Consider the following 26,802-nt stretch of genomic DNA (forward strand, 5'->3'; position numbering starts at 1 on the left):
CAGTGGGAGACCTTCACAAACTAACAACAGAAGTAGTAGCAGACATAGCCTTATATTATTACAAAGTATTTTACATATATTATCTTACTTGAGCTTCAAAAAACACTGTGAGTAAATTTATTATGTCTGCTTTCTAGGTGAAAAAAGCAGGGTCAAATGAATAAATGAAGTGCTTCACTTTCTAGATATGGGACCTTAGCCAAATCTTTTAATCTCTCTGAGTCCCAATTTCTCACTTCTAAAATGATGGGTGTGGGCTATATAACCTCTAAGGTCTCTCTCTGGGCTCTAAGTCTATACTCCCATAATTCTATGCTTGAAGTCACTCAATGAGGATCTGTCATAACTGAAGATAAAATACTGTTCTTATTCTAAATCCACTTCTCATTCCACTTTCCCACAATGTCTCTTGTCTAAGGAAACAGCTCCATTTCTGCATATTTCTTGTCTCTTAAAAGGTTTTTTGCCTGAGATGCAAATGAGCAAAAGGCCCATGAACAAAGTTGCCTTGGAATAGATGAAGTCAATTGGTATATTTACCCTTTGAGATTACTTAAAAACTTTGCTTGGATTGACTTAGAGGAAGGAACTGGAACAATGGGTTAAAGTTTTAGGAAAGAAGATTTCAGATTGATTTAAGAAAAAAATTCAAAAGTCCAAATACACAAAAATATTTATAGCAGCTCTTTTTGTAATGGCAAAAAACTGGAAATTGAGGGGATGACCATCAGTTGGGGAATAGCTGACCCCACTGTGGTACATAAATGTGATGGAGTACTATTGCACTGTAAGAAATCTTGAGTGGCCAAATTCCAGAAAAGCCTGGAAAGACCTGCATTTGCTAGTGCTGAGTGAAATGAGTAGAAGAAAAGTACATAGTATACATTATCAGCAACATTGTATGATGATCAACTATGATGGACTTGCTTTTCACACCAGTACAATGCTCAAAGACAATTCTAAAGGACATTGTGATAGAAAGTACCATCTACATCCAGAGAAGAAACTGTGGAGTTTGAATGCAGACCAAACTTACATTTACAATTTTTAAAATTTCTTTTTATATTTTATATATTTTCCCACTCACGCTTTTTACCCCTTTTTGTACTGATTCTTTTTTCACAACATGACTAATATGGAAATATGTTTAACATAGATACACATGTATAACCTATATCAGATTGTTCCCTGACAAGAGGAGGCAAGAAGAAAAATGAAAAACTCAAAATCTTACAAAAAATGAATATTGAAAACTATCTTTACATATAATTGGAAAAAATTCATTTTAAAAATTATTTTTTAAAAAGAAAAAATCCTACAAATGTGAGGAAATCCAAGTTTTCATTTTTCCTGAGTACATTGGCAATGTATCTGTAATTTAAAGTGTCTTCTGGAGCACTGGAAGGTTAAATGCTTTGCCCTTTATCATATAGCTAGTTGATGTCAGAGGAGGTATTTGAACACAGTTCTTTCTGACTCCTTTTTCTCTGTCCATTATATCATGCTCTCTACCTCCTGACAGTTACAACTTTTCAAAAGTAAAATGGGTTGTTTGGAAAAGGAGCATAGAATTCTAAACAGAAGTTGGAGGTATAAATTCTAATCTTAAGATAACTAACTGCTTCTGGCCAAGATGGCAGAGATAAGACAGGCACAGTGTTAAGTGCTCCTGATTCCCCTCAGAAATAACATGAAAGAAACTTCTTAACAGAAATTCAATAAGACAAAACCCAGAAAGAGAAGCTAGGAAAAGAATACCTACCAACAAGGTCTGTCTTGGGGGACCATGGGTGAACCAGGAGCAGAGATGAGAGAGCCAGCTTAGGGATAGCAGCTGGAGGAAGCCAGAGGATCAGTGTTAGTGGTAGGAGTTTTGGTATGTGGTGGATGCAAGGGCCACCTTTGGCCATGCAATCTTTGGCCAGAGGAAGAGGAGCTGCGGTAGGGTGACTTCCAGCACAGGGAGTTTCACAGCCCACCTGCAAAATGACCAGCTGAGCAAGGGACCTGAGCTCCATACTTTCAGTGGAGCCCTCTCCCCAGAACAAATGGTAAACAACCCCCACTCCCTCAGGCTGGTCATTTTCCAGGTGGCCAAATTCCAGAACTATCAGATAAAAGATCAAATCAAGAAACACTATAAATACCAAGGAGCCACAGTAAGTATTATGCAGGACCTCACTGCATCAACATTAAGGGATCAAAGGTCCTGGAATGATATATTACAAAGAGCAAGGGAGCTTGAAAAGCAGCCAAGAATCAACTATCCAGCAAAGCTGAGCCTTCTCTTCCAGGCCTAAAGATGGACATTTAATGAAGTGCAAGACTTCCAACATTTCCTGATGAAAAGGCCAGAGCTAAATAGAAAATTTGGACATCAAACAGGAGACTCATAAGACACATGAAAAAGTAAAAAAGGGGGTGGGGCAAAGAAAAAACTGCTATCCAATAATATGAAACTTATTGAAACTTACTGAACCTCCCCACTTGGGAGAAAGATTCTCATAACTATTGAGAAATGTAACTCAAAGAGAATATACTTAGTCAGAAGTGATGGTCACTCATGACTTATCCATCAGATTGTTATCCAATAAATTGAAACTGGCTATATCCCCACTTGGGAGAAAGACTCTAATAACTGTAGAGAACTATAACGCTATTAAAATATATTTAGCCAGAAATGATGGACACTCATAACTTTTCTGTGACTCAGAGAGAATGATTTAAAAACAATGCCTCCTTAAAAAGGGGGACAGTGAACGGGCCAAGATGGCAGAGAGAAGACAGGCACAGTTCTAAAGTCTCCTGATCTCTTCCCCATCTATCATATGAAAAAACCTCTTAAAAGAAATCCGACCCACAAAATACAGAAAGAAAAGCCAGGAGAAAGAACATGTACCTCAGGATGTGTCTCTGGCAGCAGCTTTGGCCAAATTCAGGCGGGTGAGTCTGGGCTCAAAGGGAGGATCAGCCCCGATCAACCAGATTAACAGCTGAATTGGAACCAGGAGTCTGAGGGCCTGAGAGCAGGACCTGCTGGATCAGCAGTGGGGCTAGATGGCAGGGGTTCGAGTCAACTAGGGAGCAGAGGCACTGGTGTTGGTGCTGTCCCCCTGCCCCCCAGCTTGCAGACAGGGCTGGGGGAAGAGTTCCATAACAGGAGAGCTGTGGACACCATCCCTGGGCTCCTCTGGTCTGAGGAACTCAGAGTCCCATTACAACTCAGACCTCTGAAACAAACAAATGCAAACTACTTCTGCCTCAGGCCCAGGTGTGTGAGCAGAAGAACCAGCCCAGTTAAGGAATGACCTCAGGCCAGGGTAAAGCCCACCATTGATTGAAGGCAAAAGAATTCAATAGCTCCAACTCCTCCCTTCATGCAAAGGGAGAAGGCCTCAATCAAGGTCACAGACACTCCAGAGAAAGCAACCAACACCGCCTATTGGCCAACCAGAGAAATTGCACTCAGTGAGCAAAGCCTTTAGCAATCCCAAGCCCCTGTGAACCAGCCCCTCCCCAACTCAGGTCTTAGCAAAATGAAGAAGGGTCAGCAGAAAGGTGGATCCATAGAAAAATTCTTGGAAGAGAAAGACCCTAACTCAAAGAGATGTGGAACCTCTGAGGAGAATATGATCTGGTCTTCAGCACAGAAAGACTTCCTTGAAGAAATAAGGAAGGAGCTTAAAAATTTGGGAGAGACAATTAATACCTTGCAACAAGAAAACGAAACCTTAGAAAGTAAAATTGGACAAATACAAAAGGAGAATAAATCTCTCAGATCATCAATTGGACAAATACAAAATGAGAATAATTCTCTCAGATCCTCAATTGGGCAAATCCAAAAAGAAAATAATTCTATCAAAACCTCAATTGGTCAAATGGAAAGCTCTTTCAAAAGTAGAATTGACCAATTAGAAAAGGAGTTGCAAAAGGTTAATGAAGAAAACTCCTCCCCCCGAAAAAAAGAATGGAGTCTACAGAAACTAATGACTCCATGAGACAGCAAAAGTCAGTTAAACAAAATCAAAAAATAGAAAAAATAGAAGAAAATGTAAAATACCTCATCAATAAAACCACTGACCTCAAGAATAGATCAAGAAGGGGCAACCTGAAAATTATAGGACTTCCTGAAAACAGTGAAGAGAAAAAAAGCCTGGACTTAATATTACAGGATCTAGTGATGGAAAACTGCCCTGATATCATGGAACCAGAGGGCAAAGTAGTCATTGAAAGAGTACATCGATCCCCTCCAGAAAAAGATCCTAGAATGAAAACACCAAGGAATGTTGTGGCCAAACTCCAGAACTATCAGATAAAAGAGAAAATCCTGCAAGCAGCCAGAAAGAAACAATTTAAATATCAAGGAGCCACAGTAAGGATCATGCAGGACCTGGCTGCATCAACATTAAGGGATCGAAGGGCCTGGAATGAGATATTTCGAAGAGCAAGGGAGCTTGGAATGCAGCCAAGAATCCACTATCCCACAAAGCTGAGCCTTCTCTTCCAGGGAAAAAGATGGACATTTAACGAAATGGAAGAATTCCAAAAATTTCTGATGAAAAGACCAGAGCTAAACAGAAAATTTGGACATCAAACAGGGGGTTCAAGAGACACATGAAAAGAAACCAGGAGGGACGGGATTTCAGGGAAGCCTGGAGGGATTTGCATGAACTGATGCTGAGTGAGATGAGCAGAACCAGAAAAACACTGTATACCTTAATAGCAACATGGGAGTGATGATCAACCTTGAGGGACTTGCTCATTCCATCAGTGCAACAATTAGGAGCAATTTGGGCTGTCTGCAAAGGAGAGCGCCATCTATATCCAGTTAAGATGCTGTGGAGTTTGAACAAAGCTCAAGGAGTATTCCCTTTAATTTAGCAAAAAACAGATATCTTATTGTCTGATCTTGTTACCTCTTAGACTTCTTGTCTCTTCCTTAATGATATGATTTCTCTCTCATCACACACAATTTGGATCAAGGTACAAAATGGAAACAAAGTAAAGACTGACAGATTGCTTTCTTTGGGGGTGTAAGTAAGATTGGGGGGAATTGTAAAACTCAAATAATATCTTTAATAAAAATTAATTTAAAAAAGGGGGGCAGTAAGGAGATGGGAGGATGGAGGAGATTGAATGGGTTAAATCTCATTACATTAAGAGGTACAAAAGACCTATTGTAATAGAGGGCAAGAAGGGAGGAGGTGAGAACTACCTGAATCTTCATCTCATCATAACTGGCTTAAAGTTAACTTATATGCACTCAGTTAAGAAACTTATCTTGCCTTTCAAGTATTAAAAGGGGAAAAGGGATGGGGAGGGGGAGAAAAGGGGGGAACTAACAGAGAGAAGAGAAGAAAGAAGGGGAAAGGGACAGGAGAAAGAAAGGGGAGGGGTTGACACTGAAGGTGATGGCATTCAGAAACAAAACACTGGGGAATATGGATAAAGGGAACAACAGGAGGAAAATACAAACAGAGTGAAGATAGAATGGAGAGCAATAAAGAGTTAGTAATTACAACTTTGAATGTGAATGGGATAAACACTCCCTTAAAACTTAAGTGAATAGCATAGTGGATTAAAATCCAGAATCCTACAATATGCTGCTTACAAGAAACTCATTTGAAACAGAGAGATACATATGGGGTAAAGGTAAAAGGTTGGAGCAAAATAGATTTTGCTTCAGCTAAAGTGAAAAAAAGCAGCAGTAGCAATCCTTATCTCAGAAAAAACAGCTGCAAAAATATATGTCATTAAAAGAGATAAGGAAGGAAATTATATCCTCCTAAAAGGTACCATAGACAATAAAGTAATTTCAATACTAAATATGTATGTACCCAATGGTATAGCATCCCAAATTGAAAGAGCTACAGGAAGATATAGACAGCAAAACTCTACTAGAACTCAACCTCCCACTCTCAGATTTAGATAAATCTAATCATAAAATAAACAAGAAGGAAGTTAAGGAGGTAAATAGATTGTTAGAAAACTAGATATGATAGACTTATGGAGAAAAATGAATGGGGATAGAAAGGAATACACTTTTTTTCTTCAGTACATGGCAGTTACACAAAAATTGACCATGTATTAGGGGAGAAAAACAAATGCTCAGTTTCAGAAAGGCAGAAATAGTGAACACATCTTTTTCAGATCATAATGCAATAAAAATCATAGGCAATAATGGAGCATTATGAGATATCAATCCAGAATTAATTGGAAACTAAATAACCTCATTTTAAAGAATGAGTGGATCAAGCAACAAATTAGAGAAAGAATTAAATATTTCATCCTAAATAATGACAATGAGGAAACAACATACCAAAACCTAGAGGATACACTCAAGGTGGCTGAATTATTTAAATAATTTAATATTCTAAGTCTGCCAAGGCAGACACTTCTCACACAAATAAAATCATATTTAAATAACTGGGCAAAGATCAACTGATCATGGATAGGTAAATAAAGCTAATATAATGAAAATGATAATTCTAATTTAAAGACAATTCTATCTGTAACTGCTTAAATGAATAAATTAGAGAAAGAGGAAAAATTAGAGAAAGAACAAATTAAAAACCCCCAATTAAATATAAAATTAGAAATCCCAAAAATTAAAGGAGAAATTAATAAAATCAAAAGCAAGAAACTATTGAACTAATAAATAAAACCATGAGATGGTTTTATGAAAAAACAAATAAAATGGACAAATCTCTGGTCAATTTGACTTTAAAAAAATCAAGAAGAAAACCAAATTGCTAGTATCATTAATGAAAAATGTGAACTCACCACCATTGAGGAGGAAATTAAAGTAATAATTCGAAATTATTTTGCCCAACTCTATGCCAATAAATTTGACAATCTAAGTGAAATGGATGAATATTTACAAAAATGTAAGTTGCCCAGATTAAATGAAGAGGAAGCTAAAAACCGAAATAACCCTATCTTAGAAAAAGAAATTCAAGAAGCCATTATTGAACTCCCTAAGAAAAAATTTCCAGGGTCAGATGGATTCACAAGTGAATTCTATCAAACATTTAAGGAACAAATGGTTCCAATTCTATAAACAATTATAAACTCTTTGGAAAAATAACTGAAGATGGAACTCTGCCTAACTCTTTCCATGACACCAATATTGGGCTGATGCCTAAACTACAAAGAGTCAAAACAGAAGAAGAAATTTATAGACCTATCTCCCTACTGAATAAGATGCAAAAATCTTAAATAAAATCTTAGCAAAATGATTCCAGCAAGGGGCGGCTAGGTGGCGTAGTGAATAAAGCACCGGCCTTGGAGTCAGGAGTACCTGGGTGCAAATCTAGTCTCAAACACTTAATAATTACCTAGCTGTGTGACCTTGGGCAAACCACTTAACCCCATTTGCCTTGCGAAAAAAAAAACCTAAAAAAAATGATTCCAACAAGTTATTACTAGGATAACACAATATGATCAAGTAGAATTTTTCCCAAAAATGCAGGGTTGCTTCAATATTAAGAAAACTATTAGTATAATTAATTATATCAATAACAAACCTATCAGAAATCATATGATTATATCAATAGATGCTGAAAAAGCTCTTGACAAAATACAGCATCCATTCCTACTAAAAACACTAGAGAATAAATGGATTGTTACTTAGAATAATAAGCAGTATCTATTTGAAACCATCAACAAGCATCATATACAATGGGGATAGGCTAGAGGCATTACCAATGAGATCAGGGGAGAAACAAGGATGCCCATTATCATAACTACTATGCAATATTGTATTAGAAATATTAGCTTCATCAATAAGAGAAGAAAAAGAAATCGAAGGCATTAGAATTGGGAAGGGAGAGACAAAAACTCTCACTCTTTGTAGATAACATGATGGTATACCTCAAGAATCCCAAAAGTTCATCTAAAAATCTAGTAGAAATAATTAGCAACATTATCAAAGTCGCAGTATATAAAATAAACCTCATAAATCCTCAACATTTCTATATATGACTAGCAAAATATAACTGAAAGAGCTGGAAAGAGAAATCCCATTCAAAGTAACCTCAGACAATATAAAATACCTGGGAGTCTACCTGCCCAAGGCAGACTCAGAAACTTTTCGAAAACAATTACAAAACACTTCTCATTCAAATAAAATCAGATTTAAATAACTGGGCAAACATCAACTGCTCATGGATAGCCCGAGCTAATACAATAAAAATGATAATTCTACCAAAACTAAACTCCTTCTTTAGTGCCTTACCAATTAAACGTTCCGAAAACTTACTTTAATGAGCTAGAAAAAGTTGTAAGTAAATTCATATGGAGAAATAAAAAGTCAAGAATTTCCAGGGATTCAATTTTAAAAAGTGCAAAAGATCTAAAATTATATTATAAAGCATCAGTCATCAAAACTGTCATAGCATTGGCTAAGAAATAGAGTAGTGGATCAGTGGAATAGACTAGGTACAGTAACAGGAAATTATTATAGTATGCTGTTTGATAAACCCAAAGAGTCTATCTATTGGGATAAAAACTCTCTCTTCGATAAATACTGTTGGGAAAATTGTAAGTTTGTATGGAAGAAAGTCAGATTAGACCAACACCTCATATCCTATACCAAGGTAAGATCCAAATGGATACAGGATTTAGATATAAAAAAAATATTATAAGCAAACTAGAAGATCAAGGAGTAGTATACCTATCAGATCTTTAGAAAGGGAAGCAGATATGATCAAGGAAGAGATGGAGAACATTAAAAGCAAACTAGATAATTTGATTACATTAAATTAAAAAAGCTTTTGCACAGACAAAACCACCATAACCAAGATCAAAAGAAATATAGTAAATAGGGAAACTATTTCTGATAAAGAAATCATTTCTAAAATATACAAAGAACTGAGTCAAATTTTCAAAAAAACAAGTCATTCCCCAATTGACAAATGGTCAAAGGACATGCAAAGGCAATTTATTGTTAAGAACATCAAATTGATCCATAGTCATATGAAAAATTGCTCTAAATCATTACTTATTAGAGAAATGCAAATTAAAGCATTTATGAGGTACCACTCACACATCTCAGACTGGCCAATATGACCAGAATAGATAATGATCAATGTTGGAAGGGATGTGGGAAATCTGGGACACTGATACATTGTTGGTGGAACTGTGAACTTATCCAACCTTTCTGGAGAGCAATTTGGAATTATGCCCAAAGGGCAACAAAAATGTACATACCCTTCAATCCAGCAATACCACTAGTGGATCTATACACTGAAGCAATTATGAAAAAGAGTAAAAACCTCACTTTTCCAAAAATATTCATAGCAACCCCATTGGTGGTGACAAAGAATTGGAAATTAAGTGAAGATCTTTCAATTGGGGAATGGCTTAACAAACTGTGGTACATGTATGTCATGGAACACTAAACTGTTCTATTAGGAACCAGGAGGTATGGGAATTAAGGGAAGCACAGAAGGACTTGCTTGAACTGATGCTGAGTGAGGTGAGCATAACCAGAAAAACATTGTATTCCCTAACAGCAACATGAGGGTGATGATCAACCTTGATGGACTTGCTCATTCCATCAGTGCAACAATCAGGGACAATTTGGAGCTATCTGCGATGGAGAATACCATCTGTATCCAGAGAAAGAATTGTGGAGTTTAAACAAAGACCAAAGACTATTACCTTCAATTTAGAAAACAAAAACCGGTTATCTTATATAATTTTAATATCTCTTATACTTTATTTTTCTTCCTAAAAGATATGATTTCTCTCTCATCACATTCAGCTTTGATCAATGTATACCATATAAACAATGTAAAGACCAATAGATTGCCTTTTGTGGGGGGGAGGGGAGCAAGAATGGGGGGGGGAATTGTAAAACTCAAAATAAATAAAATCTTTCTTTAAAAAAAGGTAACTAAACTCTGAGGTCTCCTTCATCTCCAAAATTCTATAATCTTTCCATCATGGGCCAATGGGTTTAAACAACTAGTATTGTTACTGATTTTTGAACAGATGTTTCTGAAAATGCTGTCAGCTAAGATTTTTCATAGTTCCCTTGCTACTTGTTAAAAAAAATCTTACTTGGTGGAATTTTGAATTCTAAAAGTATGGTCATTTAATGATGGACTTTTTTATGAATTACATTGAATGAGTCCTGTTACTATTACGACTTTCTGGTTTTCTTTTATGTTTTTGTTGTTGTTGTTGTTGTTGTTGTTGTTGTTGCTGTGTCATTTCAGTTGTGTCCAATTTTTTATGACTCAATTTGATGATTTCTTGACAAAGATTCTTGAGTTACTTGTTATTCCTTCTCGAGTTCATCGTGCAGATTAGGACACTGAGGCAAACAAGGTTTAAGTGACTTGCCCAGGATCACAAAGTTAGAAAGTGTCTGAGTCCATATTTGAACTCAGGAAGATGAGCCTACCTGACTCCAGGATTGGTACTTTCTCCTTTGCATCACCTGGTTTCTTTTTTTCCTCCCTTTTCTTTTTAACACTAGTGCTTTGAAAAATGACTGACACAATATAGTTGGCACTGAAGAGATGTTTGTGACTTGACTTGATTCAGCTTAAAATACATAAAATAGGTCTTCCTGGAGCACTACCCAGATGATACACTTAATGGATATCCCAAAGAGACTATACTTACCTTTGAGGCATAATGACCAAGCAATAAGCTATCTGTAATTGAAGAATTTGCATCACTTTCCAAGATGTCAATCCCAAAATCTTTGCATGAATAAATCTGGAAATTTTTAAGCTGAAGATTGCTACTTCTGAAAATCTAAAAACAATAGCATATATTATAGTAATGGACTACATAGAGTGATCATTATTTCATAAAATCTTATATTTCATAAGTATTACCTGAACAACAGCAAAAAAGAAAATAAGGAACCTTGGCTGTTTTTCTCAACCCACTAAAAAATTGTTTAATTACCTTCTAGTTGCAGGCATGGTGCTGGGCAATGGATATATGAATATTAAAAAAAATCTTTAATCTCAAGGAGCTTATATTCTACATCCCCTGCTTCCACCCAATGCAGAAAGAAGAAAACACTGAATCCCACAGGATTGAAAAGAAACTTTGACTATTCATACTAGCACGTATCTTCCTGTACTGCTCTTACGATACACTTGGATCAGCATCATTTAGAAATAACTTCTATAAATGTTCAATCATTTTTCAAGCTAATTAATATCATAATGAGGTAAATATCAAGTCACCAAATACTTAAAATATCTAAAATAAATTCATGATTTTCATACAATGCAAACAGTAAAAGTTAAGAGTTTTCAAATATTTCTGAGCTTTATATCTTTCTCCATAGTATAATTTTGTCATAACCAATCTTAATGTTGTTGTTTGGTTGAATAATCATATCTGATTCTTTATGAGTCCATTTGGAGTTTCCTTGGCAAAGATACTGGAGAGCCTAGTCCTTTCCTTCTCCAGATCATTTTATAGATGAGGGAACTAATGCAAACAGGGTTAAGTGACTTGCCCAAGGTCACTCATCTAATAAGTCAAAAATGAACTCAGATCCCTCTGATTCCAGGACTAGTATTCTATTCATTGCAGCACTTAACTCCACTTAACCAATTTTAATAGCAATTTATAAAGAGACAGCTCATACAACATAAGCACAAATTCACTGTTTGTCTGAATATGCATTTGTCTCTAATACAGCTTAATTCTGAACCTGGGCCACTATGTCCATCAGATATTAACATAGGCAGAACAGGGTAGGGAGAAAAGTATAGGACTTGGAGGTCTTGTTCTGGATAAGTCACTGATCCTGGTCAGTAATTTAACCTTTCTGGATCTGTTCCCTCATGCTCTCTAAGATCTTTTCCAACTCTACAAATTTCATTTATTCAGTAATTATTTACTTAGCATCCTCTATATACATACAAACATAAATAAAATATATACTACGAATATAGATATAAATCATGATATGTAAATATTTACATAGCCAATTCCCAACATTCATAGGAGTAATTCATTTTCTTATTGTTCACTGATTGTGTAAAGTTACCAAAAAAAATGAGAAGCATGAGGCGTGTAAATTTGTGAAGTATCTGGCATCCTACTGGGTGCTTTAGACTGCTCTTGTTCATCCTACTATTATAGAGTTCCCTATGTATTCATTTTAATTTAAATTCAATTTCATTTCATTTTCTCAGACTGTTACCTCAGCAAAAGTTAAGGACTATGATTGTATATACACATACATATCGATACATGTATACATATTTTAATATACATATATTTATATACAAAGAGCGATAAGAGTATGGAAAAGAGAGAAAAGTCGGGAAGGGAAGGGAGACAGAGTGATGGGAGGTGGAAGGCAGGGAAGAAAGAGTATAGGAAGGAGAATGCAGAGAGTAAAAACACCATTCCTCTACTGGAATAGTTACATCTCTTCCCTAATAGCACAATCTATTGCACATAATTAGCAGCTAAAAAATGCTAGTTGACTACTGAATGTTAAGAAGAATATACTCTTTAGACTCTGTAGGAATTTGCTGTCCTTGACTATGCAAATTTATTAGAAAGATTTTGTAGGGCATGGGGATACCTTTTTCTCTCCAATAAGGGGAGGTGAGAGAGAGATAAAAGATACAATTTTTGTCCATTGAAAAAATTTAAACTAAAACTACAAAAAAGAAAGTTATATTAAAATAAATTAAAATATATGACACCTGGTATTGAATATGTGGAGAACAGAGAAAATAGATTTTTGTTCATTAAATTTTTAAAAAATATATGCAGAAAAATTAAAGATATAGGTCCTGCTTTTAGCCATTTATAATCTAATTCCAAATTATAATTTATGCTACCATTATTTTAATGGCTCCCCTCTCTTAGCTAATTTTTAGTTAGCAACAGAGAATAGAAAGATCTTCGCAAGCTATCTTGTTCTAAGAAAATCATGAAGGATAATAATAGAGGGCTAATAGGACTTTACCTGTACACCACCTTGACTTCCCCAAACTGTGAAGTTCTGGAATAAAGTTGTCTCAGTGGCACTTGTTTGTGGTGGTTCAAATGTAGGATAAACAAAAAGACCATACCTATAACAGAAAATGAGAAGAATGATCAGCAACCTTCTGTTTGATAACTTTTCTCCTTTCCAGAGTAAAATCGAAAAATAAAAGTTAACTCATGGAGATTGGAGATCTTGATGATCAAATGATCTGGTATTTTTCCAATGATCTAAATGCTTCCATTCTGTTTCTTTTAAACAATTTTTCTTCCCACTACTGCAGTTTCACAATACATAATATAATTTGGTTAGCACTAGAGCTTTCATTTTAAGTAAATTGTTTAACTGATTCATTCAAATTTGTTCTTTTAATCCATAAGCTTAATTTATGGTCAATAGTTTTATTTCTGTCCTCCTTCGAAGGTACTATTATAACTTCTCAAGATGCAGAGATGAAAACACATCAACAGGGAAGAACATCAAGAACTTTTCAATGCTTTGAAGGTACTGTGAAAACACAAAATATATTAACCATTAGATGGGTTTCTGAAAAAGATTATGCCTTTCTCATTTTTAAGACATAAGAGAAAGATTTAGAGTTGTAAACAGCTAAGTAGCTTTGAAGGTAGACTCAGGAAGACCTGAATTCAATTCATGTCTCAGACATTAACTAGACATTTTACTTTGGCAAGTCACTAAACATTTGTAAGCCTTAGTTTTTGTAACCTGTAAAATGGAGATGATGACATCTCTCTCAAGGGTTTGTTATGAGGTTCAAATGAGATAACACATGCAAAGCTATAGAATTAATTTAAAAATATGACTGGAAGAGACCTCAAAAGCCATTGAGGAAACATATGAATGTTAAATAACTTATCCAAGGCCAAGGTAGGATGCATCAGAGCTAATATTTGAAGTCATCAAGTAGAAATTGAGTGATCTATTATCAGGAATATTATATATGGAATTTCTGTTTTTACATAGGTCCAATGGACAAGTTGACTTTTGAGATTTCTTCAAACTCAAACTCTAATGTTACTCAAACATATGCCTCAAAGTGAAATTCCACTAATTCAGGGTAATTAGAAAACTTGTCCAATTTAATAGAAAGTCTGAAGCACAGAATGATTTTAAAGAAATAAAGTTTTATTTAATTCAAACTCAGAATTCTCTTAGCTTCCAAATATGCTCCATAATTTGGTTCACTCTGTCCAGTCATTATGATGGTCTGATGGTCTCATATACATCCTTCATTATAATTATGTCAGTTTCTTGTCCAAATTAGCTTGTTTTAAATTTATTTTATAATAACTTTTGTCTTTGTACTCTTGGGACCATGAACTTTTTAAAAAATATTAATTTAATAACTATGTCCTGGGGGCAGCTAGATGGTGCAGAGTATAGAACCATCAGTCCTGGAATCAGGAGGACCTGAGTCCAAATCTAGCCTCGGATACTTTATACTCACTATGTGACTTTGGACAAGTCATTTAATAATATTGACTCACAAAAAAACTATATCTCAATAAAATCAGTTTTCTTTGAAATAAATTCAGTGAGAATAGAGCACGTTTCTTATCTTCTTTCATCATCTATACAATGCCTAAAATAGTAGAATTATATTGTGATTAATATTATATTATGATTATATTGTGATTATATAGTGATTCCTATTGATTGACTTATAGACACAGTGAACATAAAAATGTTGTGAATATAAATGAAAGCTATTAAAATACATGAACTATTTATTGTCTCAAGTGAAGGACAGCACCCCATATTATTATTTATGTTCCTAATTGGTTTAGAATTTTTTTATTTAATAATGGGTAGAACAGGGGCAACTAGGTGGTACAGTGCATAGAGCACTGGCCCTGGAGTCAGGAGTAACTAAGTTCAAATCCAGCCTCAGACACTTACTAATTACCTAGCTGTGTGACCTTGGACAAGTCACTTAACCCCATTGCCCTGCAAAAAACCAAATAAGTAAATAGATAGATAGATAGATAGATAGATAGATAGATAGATAGATAAATAATGGGTAGAAGAGATTTCCCTAATGTACCTTCCATATTGAAGAACCCTTCCAGTGGAGAACTCTCATGGATGACTACTTGGTAACTTTGTGGTATGGGTAAGAGCAAACAACTACTGAACTCCCTATTAATGTTCAATTCTGTGTCTATGGAGTTCTATGAAATTCTAAATTAGTGGAGTCTGAGTTCAGATATACATAGAAGACCAAGAAAGTACTTATCAGTAATTAGGACTTACCTGAATTAGAGTATGAAAAAATAATTTCTGTACAACATTTTACTTAGCTGTATTGAAATGGATAGTTTTTTTAATTATACACTAGCATAGTTATCATTTTTGTGGTTAATTCCAAATCATCATAAGTAGTTTTATATCTAAATGAGTGGTGTGATGATTGATTTTTGTTCTTTGTTCTTAGAGAAAAACAGGACATCAAAGAGGTAATGCCACGACATTAAAGTGAATTGAATTTAAGTGAGAGAGATGCTGTGCAAAGTCACCAGCCTCACTTTCTCCTCCAGAAGCATCTGGTTTCATACCTACATATGGATTAGGACAACTGGAGATGGCCCTGGGTGTTGTGGAAGACCTAGGCTTTTTAAAGCTAGGTCTTTCCGTTGTCACAGGTTGACTAAGACAATGCCTATCCAGTGATTAAGGTTAGGTAAAAGAATTTAAAAAAGAAGTCAAGAATTATTACTTCCAAAAATATAAGCTAGGAAGGTAATAAATTCTCAAGGTTCCCCAGTGAGTAAGGTGAGTGAGAAAGAAAAGAAGATAAAAGACCAAAGGGGGGAAAAAAAGTTCTGTGAGGGTAGTTGCTAAAGGACTACTCAAACTGAGAAATAACTAAGCTCTAGTTTCTAAGGGCAAAGAACCAAGACTAGAAAGGAAAAGTTTTATCATTCTATGACATAATCAGGAAGTATCAAAATGTTAAATGTGGAGAACCTTTTATATCATCCTAATTTCTTTTGTGTGGTATTTGATCCATCTAACTCATGGGAAAAGGACAAATACAAAACTCTGTCTCTCTGTGTCTCTCTGTCTCTCTCCCCTCTCTCTCTTGCTCTCTCTCTCCCCTTCTCTCTCTCTTTAAAAAAAACAAAAGAGGAAAAAGAAAAAGAAGAATTTGGAATCCCTGGGGATTTTTTTTTCAGAAGCAGACTATTAAGAGAAGGTAATAACTACAATGATTACCTAAACTAAAGCAGCATAACTACCAGCTGTGGAAGATCCAGTGCCTTTGATACCAAGAAAGAAGTTAGACAAAAATGAACAAAGACTGAATCAACTAGAGAAAGATTTCTAATTTTGAGTTTAAAGATTCAAGATTAATTACTGATAAAGATTAGTCAGGAAAGCAACTAAGTATGCTTAGTTTTATAATTTCATGTCCCTGACTTTTTTTTCAAATTTTGCATTAACATTTCAAAATTGTAACTAGTTTGATAGCTTTTTTTGGACATTTAAATGGATTTGTTTTCAATAAAAAATTAACTGATCATAAATTATGCTTATTATCTTATTCAGTTAACAAAACTCAATTAACAACAACAACAACAAAAGCCTAGATTTGGACATTTTTTGGTGAGGGACCACAAAGCTAACATAGAAGCATCTCTTATGAGCACCCTATGAAAGAATAAATTAATTGTCAATACCGGTACACAGGAGAAAATAAAGAGTTTTGAATGCTCTTTAAAAATCCAAATCTATAATGTTACAGAATAAACAAAGAGAGAATGGGAGTAAAATTGTTAATAACTGGCATTTTATAGTGCTTTAATATTTATAAAATGCTTCATATATCTTCATATACATATATACCCACAGATAATAAACATATGACATTGTGTGTTTTATCATCTCATTTGAACTCCATGGGAGTTTGTGAGGTAAGTATTTTTATTTCCATTTTACACATAAGGAAATTGAGCTTTGAACATGTCATATAAAATGTGAAAGTGGAATGTGAACCCAAATCTTTTCTCCAATTCCAACTGAAACAGGAAGTGAGATTAACAGACAGATAAAAGTATGATCATTAGAAATGTAAGGGCCAAGAATTTGCAGATAATTAAAAGTATCATAATTTAGTACTTCAAGATTTTTCTGATTTTCATTAATTTTCATGTAGCTTATTGGTACTTACAGAAATATAAAATTAAAGTCTATTAGAAACATAATTATACATATGTACCTACATCAGAGTGCTTGCTATCAAGGGGAAGAGAATGGGGAAGGAAGAAAGGGCAGGAGAAAATGTGTAATTCAAAATCTTCCAAAAAATGTTGAAAACAATTTTTACATGTAATTAGGAAAATTAAATAAAGGAAAAAATTCATTAAATCCCTCTGAACTTGTTCCCATCTTTAATCTACCATAGTTGAGGTTTTTCCCCACTACCTTTTCTTTGTTATACTGAAGAAACAAACAAAAAGAGATAGAAATTTGGACTCAAAATCAGGAGTGAGAGGATGGTGAGATCCTATTAGATGTAGGGCTAGAAGGAATTTCAGAGATAATCTGATCTGTTTTATTTTACATATGAGGAAACTGAAACACAGAGAGATTTACTGATTTATCCATTCAAATAGACAATAAATGACAGATTCAGGATTAGAAAGACTCTGAGTTCAGTGTTCTTTCCACCATATCACTGGCCTCTTCTGGACCTCGGTTAAAGTTAGATCTCTCTCATATTTGATATGTAACTCTGGACAAGTCATTCAATGTCTCAGTAATCCTCTAAAATGTCTAAGATTATAAATCTCAGAAAAAATGTTTGCCTTTATCACTGGAAGACCTTTCCTCATGTGAAATTCTCTTTAGCAAGGAAATCACAAACCCAGTTTTTGGTTTGGTTTTTTTAACTATGAAGGGAAAAAAGTAATATCAAAAAATTCCTTTCTCACAATCCCTCAATTGGGCAGATGGTTAAGCTTGAAATGAGAACCTAAAATGATCAGGTTCATTTATTTGCTTGTATGCATGTTCTAGCTTCCAATTTACTTCCACATGTCTCTGTATACTATCTGTTAAAGAAAATCCTGAACCACAAACTTCCTTCTCTCTCTCTTTGCCCAAGTTATCTCACTTTCCTGTTAGCAAAACAAAGATCAAGTTACTCATCTCCCTTTTGGAAGAGAATAGCTTATTTCCTAAAATATTCTAAACAGAAAGAACTCAAGATGTTGGGAATGACTAGTAATAAAAATAATTCATCAGTCCTGCATATAAATTACACAGCAAGATCAATTTAGGCAATCCTTTGTGATACAAAACACACTATATGCTAGAATCATGGATGCTCATGAACTACAAATGAACTCTACATTTTATATGTAAAATTAAAATTTTATATATGCAGTTTCATACACATCCACTCACAGACCAAACATAAGCTCTGTTGTCAAAATATAGATGAGTTTCCAAAGGAGGATACCTTGTGCAGGAATGGGCTACATTCTGAGTGAAGGAGTGAAGAGGAGATTTTGAAGTTTCACGGGTTGCAAGATGAAAGAAATAACCATATCCAGCAGCACATACCATGTTTCTCTGCAGGAAATAATGTGATTGTTAGAACAGTTATCCCTCAGATGCTAAGATTCCTGGGGGAAAAGAAACTCTGTTCAAGGTACTGTTCCTCTGCTCAATCTGTTCTTATCTACTTTCCCTTTCCATCAAGGTGTACTGAGACTTCCAGGCAATTGCTAACTATTTATCAACATTAAATCTTAGGGTTGAAAAGACTTCCACTCCTTCCCCTTCCTACAAGCAGCACTATAGGAGTGTAACTAACCCACTCCAGATAATTCGAATTGTGGTTTTTAAGTTGTTCTAAGAAGGAAATTATAATATCTTTCCTGTAGTTACTTGATAAACCTCACAGAAGATATAGATAAATGGTAGAGAGATAATTGATAGATGAAAGATAGATAGATAGATAGATAGATAGATAGATAGATAGATAGATAGATAGATAGATGATATAATCAAGATAATAGAGACATTAATAGAGGACTATGACATCAGGAAGGTGATGCCATGATTTGCAAATGACGTGGATTTAAATGAGCAAGGGCTTTGTTCACCTGAGGCATCTGGATCCAATAACAAGATATAGATCAGGATGACTAGAAATGGTTTCCAGGAGGTAGCATTTAAACCCTGAAATAAGGCAAAGACATGGGATAGGAGATGGTATGTCATGTTCAGAGAACATTAAGTAAGTTGGTTTGGTGAGCTTGTAAAGTACATTGTGGAAAGTAATGTGTCATCATTCTTCAGAGGATCAATGATATCACAGGTTGATGTCTTAATGTTAATAACTGAATTTAAGTGAGACAGTTTGCACAACAGCCTCACAGTAAAGTGGGAGTTAAAATGTAAAGAATTGTAACTACTAGATTTTATATTACCTCCCTTAAATAACAGTAAGTCCCTGAAGCTTTTAACACAAGAAAGTGGTTTACTCCAACCTTTAGGAATATCTATTTGACATCTAGGTGAAGGATGAATTGAACAGGAGAGAGGCTTGAGGAAAGGAATCCAAATTGAAGGATGATTTTTAGACATTTTAAACAGTTTTCTTTTCCATAATCTAGTAAAATTGGAAGCAAAGCCCTTCAAACAATCCTACAGACATAGGAAGAATTGTAAAGGGAGGTAGACAGATGATGGGGAGGGGGAAGATAAAGAGACAGAAAATAGATGATAGAGAGATAGCTAGATGATAGATGATAGATAGATGATAGATAGATAGATAGATAGATAGATAGATAGATAGATAGATAGATAGACAGACAGATAGATGATAGATAGATAGCCATAGATAACCATAGACAGCCATAGATAGATCAAAGATAAAGAACATAAACATTCACCACTTTAGGGGCATTCTCTCAAGAAAGAATAAAAATAAACCAAATGATGTGAGCAAGCATGCCAAGATAACCTAGACAAGCTGCTACTGATCCAGTGGATTTCTTTAATATCACTCTTCTTTATAAAGCAGACAATGACCAACATCTTAGTACCCTGAGCCATGGCAACTTCAGAGCAGATATGAGGCAGGGCAAGTTTTACATGTAATATAAAGACACAGCCAGAGAATTGAGCCTAGGAACAAAACTCAGTAGAACTCACCACCTTGCTGATTAAATTATTGTTTAAATTAAGATCTATATTTTCTCCAGTCTATATGCAGCTCCCTAATTAATTTTTCTGTTGTACAGAATGTTTTTCTCTTCCTGTGCACCATCTTACCTAGTTACCTTTCCACTTCATTCCATGGATAGGTTTTTGTTATTGTTGTTTTACCATTTTTCCATTATATATGTCACTTAAAATTCTAATTATGCACTTTACCTATCTAAGAAATCCCTGAACTAACTCCAACATCATAACTTTATAGAAATGAAGGCCTGGAAACAAGGAGGGGTTCATATAGTCAGTGGTGGAGATAATAAATGAATTTAGGTCTCCTAAGTGGTGCAACTATCAAGAGTTCTGGGTCTGGCATCAGGAAGACCTGAGTTTAAATTCATTCTCAAATATTTATTCATGGATGACCTTAGGCAAGTTATTTAACCTCTATCTGCCTTGCTGTAAAACAGATATATTAATAGATCTATCTTTTGGTGTTGTGGTTAGAATCAAATGATATATTTATAAATATGAGTCTCATAGAAGGTATTTAATAAATGTTTGTCCTCCTCTTCCCCACTCTCTGTTCAGAGCTCTTTCTGTTATATCAAATTCCCTGTTGCATGGTTCAACCTCTATTAAGAACTATATATTACCATATGTATGTATATATATATGTATATATATATATATATATATACATATACTATATATTAAATTGAACCCTTAAATCCATTCATATACTACTAGCGGAAGCCAGGATAAGTCATAAGAGTAAAAATACCCTGGATGCTATGTAGCCTAGAGAAACATGTTGATTCCTTCCCTCCAATTTCCACTGAAAGGTCATTCTCATTATGGAATTAAAAACATGATTAAATCAGGAAAATGATAGTACAATAACCATAATAGCACAAATTGAAAGAACAACAAAAAATAAATTTAAGACTGTCTAATTATAGTGGTAAAGCTCATTCCGAGAGAGAGAGAGAGAGAGAGAGAGAGAGAGAGAGAGAGAGAGAGAGAGAGAAACAGAGAGAGAAACAGAGAAAGAAGTTCAGAAAAAAAAGACAGACAGAAAGACAAAGACAGAGAGAGACAGAAAAAGAGAGGCTGAGACAGAGAAACACATTTCCCTCTATTCTTTGAAGAGGTGGGAGATTATGAATGTGGAATGTTACATAAACTCCTAGTCTGATCAATGTATTGATGAATTTTGTGGAGCTTTATTCTTTGTTACAAGAGGATTCTCTGTCTGAAAGAGATACAGAGAGACAGGGAGAGAACATATTTGGAAATGAAATAAAGTAAAATAAAAGATCAATACTTTAAAAAAAACATCATTAAATGAAAAAATTGTAGATAATAGATATTATAGTGGAATTGATGTATCAGTGGATTAGAGAACACTGGAGTGAGGAAGATATGAATTCAAATTCATCCTTGGACGTTTAGTAGCCATGTGACCCCTGGGCAAGTCATTTAGTATTTGTTTGCCTAAGTTTTCTGAACTATAAAATAGGAATAAGAATAGCATTTACCTCACAGTCTTGCTGTGAGAATCAAATGAGATAATATTTGTAAAAAAATAAAAATAACCCTTTATTCAGTGGTTTGAACATAGTGATGATGATGATGTTTGTCCTTCATTCTCAAAGACCACAACATCAGGGAGGTGATGCCATGACAAGCATATGAACTGAATTTCTGTGGGGAGGTACTGTGCTAAGTCATCACCCTCACTTTCTCCTCCAGAGCCATCTGGGTGCAATGGTCAGCTATGAATCAGAATGACTGGAGATAAGCCTGAATGTGAGGCAATCAGGATTAAGTGACTTGCCCAAGGTCACACAGCTAGTAAGCATTAATTAGGTGTCTTGAGGCTGGATTTGTACTCCCGTCCTCTTGACTCCAAGACCAGTACTCTATTGACTGTACTACTAGCTGCCCCTTGGTCAAAGTAAGTTCCATAAAAATACTTTTTTTCTCCCTTAATAGAGTCTGAGTTTTACTATACTCTAAAAAAGGGCAACTAGATGGCATAGTGGAGTACTGAGACTGGGGTCTGAAAGGCTCATCTTCCTAAGTTCAAATCAGGTCTCAGACACTATCTGTGTGAACCTGGGCAAGTCTTTTTAACTTTGTTTGCCTCAGTTTCCTCATCAAAATGAACTGGAGAAGAAAAAGACAAACCACTCCAGTATATTTACTAAGAAAAGTACAAATCAGATCATGAAGTGTTGGATACAACCGAAACTACTGAAAAACGATAAAAAATCAAGGATCCCTATTGAATATTGATAATAAGTATTTCTTCTTTCTGCTAATAGACAAGTAGAAGATCCAGATAAGAAGCTCAAGCTTTCTTTTATAACTCAGTTCAAATGTGTACATTATTGAGCACCTAATATTTAGCTGGTAGCACTGTGCAAGGTCCTAAGGATATAAAGCAATCCCTACCTGCAAGGAGCTCGGATTCTACTGGGGCAAAAGAGTATGAACATAAGTAAGTAAAGCTCAAATATATTTTTGATCTAACTGCAAAGAAATTTGCTGGGTAGAATATTTTTTTTCAATTATCTATCAATTTTGACCCCATTTGGGATTTTCTTTGCAAAGATATTGGAGACGTTTGCCATTCTCTTCTCCAGCTCATTTAACAGATATAGAAACTGAGTCAAACAGGATTGACTTGACCAGGGTTGCACAGTTAGTAAATATCATGCCCAGATTTGAATTCAGGAAACTGAGTCTTTCTGACTCCAGGCCTGGCATTCTATCTTCTATGCCATCTAATTGCATTTTGGGGCATTAGAAAGGGCCTCTTATACTGATCCTTGAATGTAGCTATAATTCTGAGAATAGGAGAGAGGATAGATTAGTAAACATGACCTGAACAAAGGTACAAAAGCAAGGGATAGAATATTCCATATTAAAGAAAAGTAAGTAGACCTGTTTGGTTATTATAAAGTATGTAAGGGAAAATCACATGAAAATAATGTGGACCATGGGGAAATTTTTATTTCATGCCAGAGACAAAAGGAGCTAGTGAAACTTCTTCAGCAAGCAAAGGACATGGTTATATATATATATATGTATATATATATATATATATATATACATATATATATATACATATATATATTACACTCTCTAGAGGCAGGATTAGAAGGAGAAAAGGTGGAGAGAAAACGAACAATTAGGAGGCTACTGAAATGGTTGTACCAGAAGTAATGTCTAAATTATAATCATTCACTTAGATCAACTTACCAAATAATTGAATGATGATGACTATCTCCTTTCCCAAAAAAGTCCCATTTTATATGGGTTTTATTAAGTGATTATGAAATCAAAAGATATATAAGCAAGACAAGGACCCTTACCCAGTGTGTACTGTCCCCCATTCCCCATTCCCATCCCAATCAGTATGGTATTGGTAAAGCATCTTATGCTAATATAAAACTGCCTCCAAAATGCTGACCTTCTTCCTGGATAGACAAAGTAATCACCATTTGACTTAGGTCCCTCATTCCCTGATGAGGCTCCCAGTTTCAGGAAAAGAGACCCTTGAAGATTCGAGCTCCATTGCTTACCAGACTGCTTCCCTCTAAATTTCAATTGTGTATGCTAGGGCTGATTCATGAGGAAAAACCACATATTTATGCAGGCAGCTGGTGGCTTGAGGGAAAAGGTTTAAGGCAAGCAGGGAATTTTGTGTGGAAATCAATTCTTTTCGGAAGTCAATGTATTATGGACGTTCATGCAAGAAAAATTCCAGAGAGAAATTAGCTGCCCATGTATGGCAGATACCTTAAGGTAACACATGTATAGTCATTGGAATAATGTTCGTTAACCCTTCAGGCACCACTTAAATATACATTACCAACTGAGTAGATATAATTAGAGACATGGTGTTGGCCCTTTAAATATATATTCCTTAGAGAATTGATTCAGAAGAATCAAATAAACTCCAGAAAACTGTAAATGGGTATTTCCAAATTGTTCTTTTTCTGCTGGGCTTCCTGAGCAGTTTACAAAGCAAGGACCTACTCATAAAAAACCCTGAAAATCAACTAATCTACTTATGTACATTTAAATGTTGAGGGAATTGACTTGGGGGGAGAATTTAAGCTCTTTGGAGGTAAACAAAGCTCAGTCTTTGAGAATTGTGACCATAAGACAATGGTCTAAAGTGCATATTGAAATATGGGGAAGATATTATATTCTATATGCCAATATCAAGAAGAAAAAGATCAGAGGTCAAACCAGGAAACTCTAATCAGGGAGCAAAAAGCATTTGCTCCTCTCCTGAAATCATTTATGCAGTTAACACTGCAAAGTTGTTAAAAGCCAGAGCCAGGAAGATATTTAAACCCCCCACAGACATCACCCACCACTCAAAGGATGAGCTTCTTTCCTAAAGTAGTGGTCTTGAACTTGCCTCATCTGTTGCACTGGCTGCATATAGGGGGATGGGCTGGGAGGGAGAACATTTTGTAAGCTGTGAAAAAAGCAATTTCACAACTGAAATGCCTGAGCAACATGAAGAGCTAGAAGGTGAGTTAACTGTAAAGGTGACTGAAAGCGGGGAAAATTTATATACACTGTGACCAAGTGTTTGGTCATAGGATCTGGGCCATGGCAATTCTGGGATAATAAGCAACCAAAAAGTCCCTGCAGAGACTATCAAGTATCCACTCTTTGCCTGCTTCCTGCTTGCCTGCTCCTGTAGGTAGATATGTTCAAGGTCAGGGTGTTATGTGCTGGCTAACAGGACAGCTGGGACTTATGATGGAAAGAGTGGTGGGCCTAGAGGAAGAAAGACCAGACAGATACATATCAGGTGTCACCCTGGTCAAATCAGTTAGCCTCAGTCAGTTTTTTTACCTATAAAATGAGGATAGTAATGATATCTACCTCCCAGGGTTATTGTAAGGATCTAATAAGATAATATAAGTGGATCACTGAGTAAATACTTCATAATATGTCTTCCTATATAGAAATAAGTATAATATATTTATGCATTTATATATTTATATAGTATATATATATATATATGTATATATATATATATATATATATACATATATATATATATATCCTCCCATACTAATCATTCATTCACAGACATCATCACCACTATACATTTACTTAGTTTCTCCTTAGGTTTACTACCTGATATATGTGTGTATCTATCATTTATATTTGTTTCTGTTTCATCTATTTCTATAATTGTCTTATTTATGTCTGCATTTGTATTATCTATATCGTGGTTCCAACACATGGCCTACAGGCCACATGTGGCCCTCAAATCTCATTCATGTGTCATTATTACATTTTATTTCTATGTTCATTGGTAATTTGAATTACATTGTAGTCATAAATACATATTAAATTTTATATGTTACCCTTGACAAGTTTTTAATGAGTGATGTGACCCAGAAGTTAAACCATTGGACCCCCATGATCTATATCATCTATATCTATATCTATCTATCTATATAAACTATATCTATATCTATATATCTTTTGGTAAATAGATGACATAATAGGTAAAGCACTGGTCCTGGATTCAGAAAGACCTGAGTTCAAATCCACATAGAAACACTAGTTGTTTGATTCTGGGCAAGTCAATTAACTTCTACCTGCCCCAATTTCCTCAAGTATAAAATTGGAATAATAATAGCACCTTCCTCACCAGGTAATTATAAGAAAAAGAGCATCAGCCCTGGAATCAGGAAGAACTGAGTTCAAATCCAGCCTCAGCTACTTAATACTTCTTGACTGTATGTCCCTGCATCCAGAGCCATCTCCAGTCATCCTGATTCATATCTAGCCACTGGACCCAAATGGCTCCAGAGAAGAAAGTGAGGCTGGTCACAACACAGTCTGGCCTCACTCAAATTCAATTCATGTGCATGGCATGGCATCACCTACCTGATATTATGGTCTTTTTCAAAAATGAGATAAATATCATCAAAATACTTGACACAATAGTGAGCACATAGTAAGTATTCTCCCATGTCTATATTTATGATCTATATCAATCTCTATCCACATTTGTTTCTCAGATTTCTCCTCCTCTCTTTTTCTGGATTTCATGAACATTTGTTTTTGCTTGGGAATAATAAATCTATCATATTTTGTGAGGTAATTGGAGTTATATGACTTGTTCAGGGTCACATAGTTGTTGAGTCAAGTGTTTGAGGCTAGATTTGAACTCGGGTGCTCTTGCTCCAGAGCAGGTGCTCTGTACCACCTAGGTGCCCCACAGTGAATCTAGTTGATGTTTTTTTCTTTAAAAAATACTGTTATCTTTTTTGCCTAATATCACCTTCATGTTCCTATGTATCCCTTCTCATCCCTTTCACAAAGAAACATCATTTATGATAAAGAATTTTGTAAGTTCACTAAAATTAAACACATTATCTGTAAAGTTTGACATTATATTTTGTATTCCACATCCATATTCCCAATCACTTCAAAGTGAGGGACATGTACTCTTACATGGATTCCTTTGAGATCATTCCAGTCATCATAATTTTATAGTGTTTGAGACAGACTTCTGGGGTGGAGCCAAGATGGTGGCATGAAGCTAGCATGCTCCTGGAGCTTTTCCCTAACAAAGATAC

The 26,802-nt window shown here is 35.1% G+C and overlaps 1 protein-coding gene across 8 annotated transcripts in view; it reads right to left on the reverse strand.

The window, feature by feature from the left end:
* Nucleotides 1–26,802, reverse strand: part of PKHD1 (PKHD1 ciliary IPT domain containing fibrocystin/polyductin) — a 657,820-nt gene that overhangs the window by 324,267 nt on the left and 306,751 nt on the right. For all 8 annotated transcript variants that reach the window (XM_074237180.1, XM_074237175.1, XM_074237181.1 and 5 more), the window contains 3 exons: nucleotides 18,468–18,580; nucleotides 12,965–13,070; nucleotides 10,636–10,770 (listed from right to left, as the gene is read on the reverse strand). In XM_074237180.1, the coding sequence (XP_074093281.1) occupies nucleotides 10,636–10,770; nucleotides 12,965–13,070; nucleotides 18,468–18,580 (354 nt within the window). The remainder of the gene's footprint in view (nucleotides 1–10,635; nucleotides 10,771–12,964; nucleotides 13,071–18,467; nucleotides 18,581–26,802) is intronic.

Source organism: Macrotis lagotis, chromosome 5 (genome assembly GCF_037893015.1).
Source record: "Macrotis lagotis isolate mMagLag1 chromosome 5, bilby.v1.9.chrom.fasta, whole genome shotgun sequence".
Lineage (NCBI taxonomy): Eukaryota > Metazoa > Chordata > Mammalia > Peramelemorphia > Peramelidae > Macrotis > Macrotis lagotis.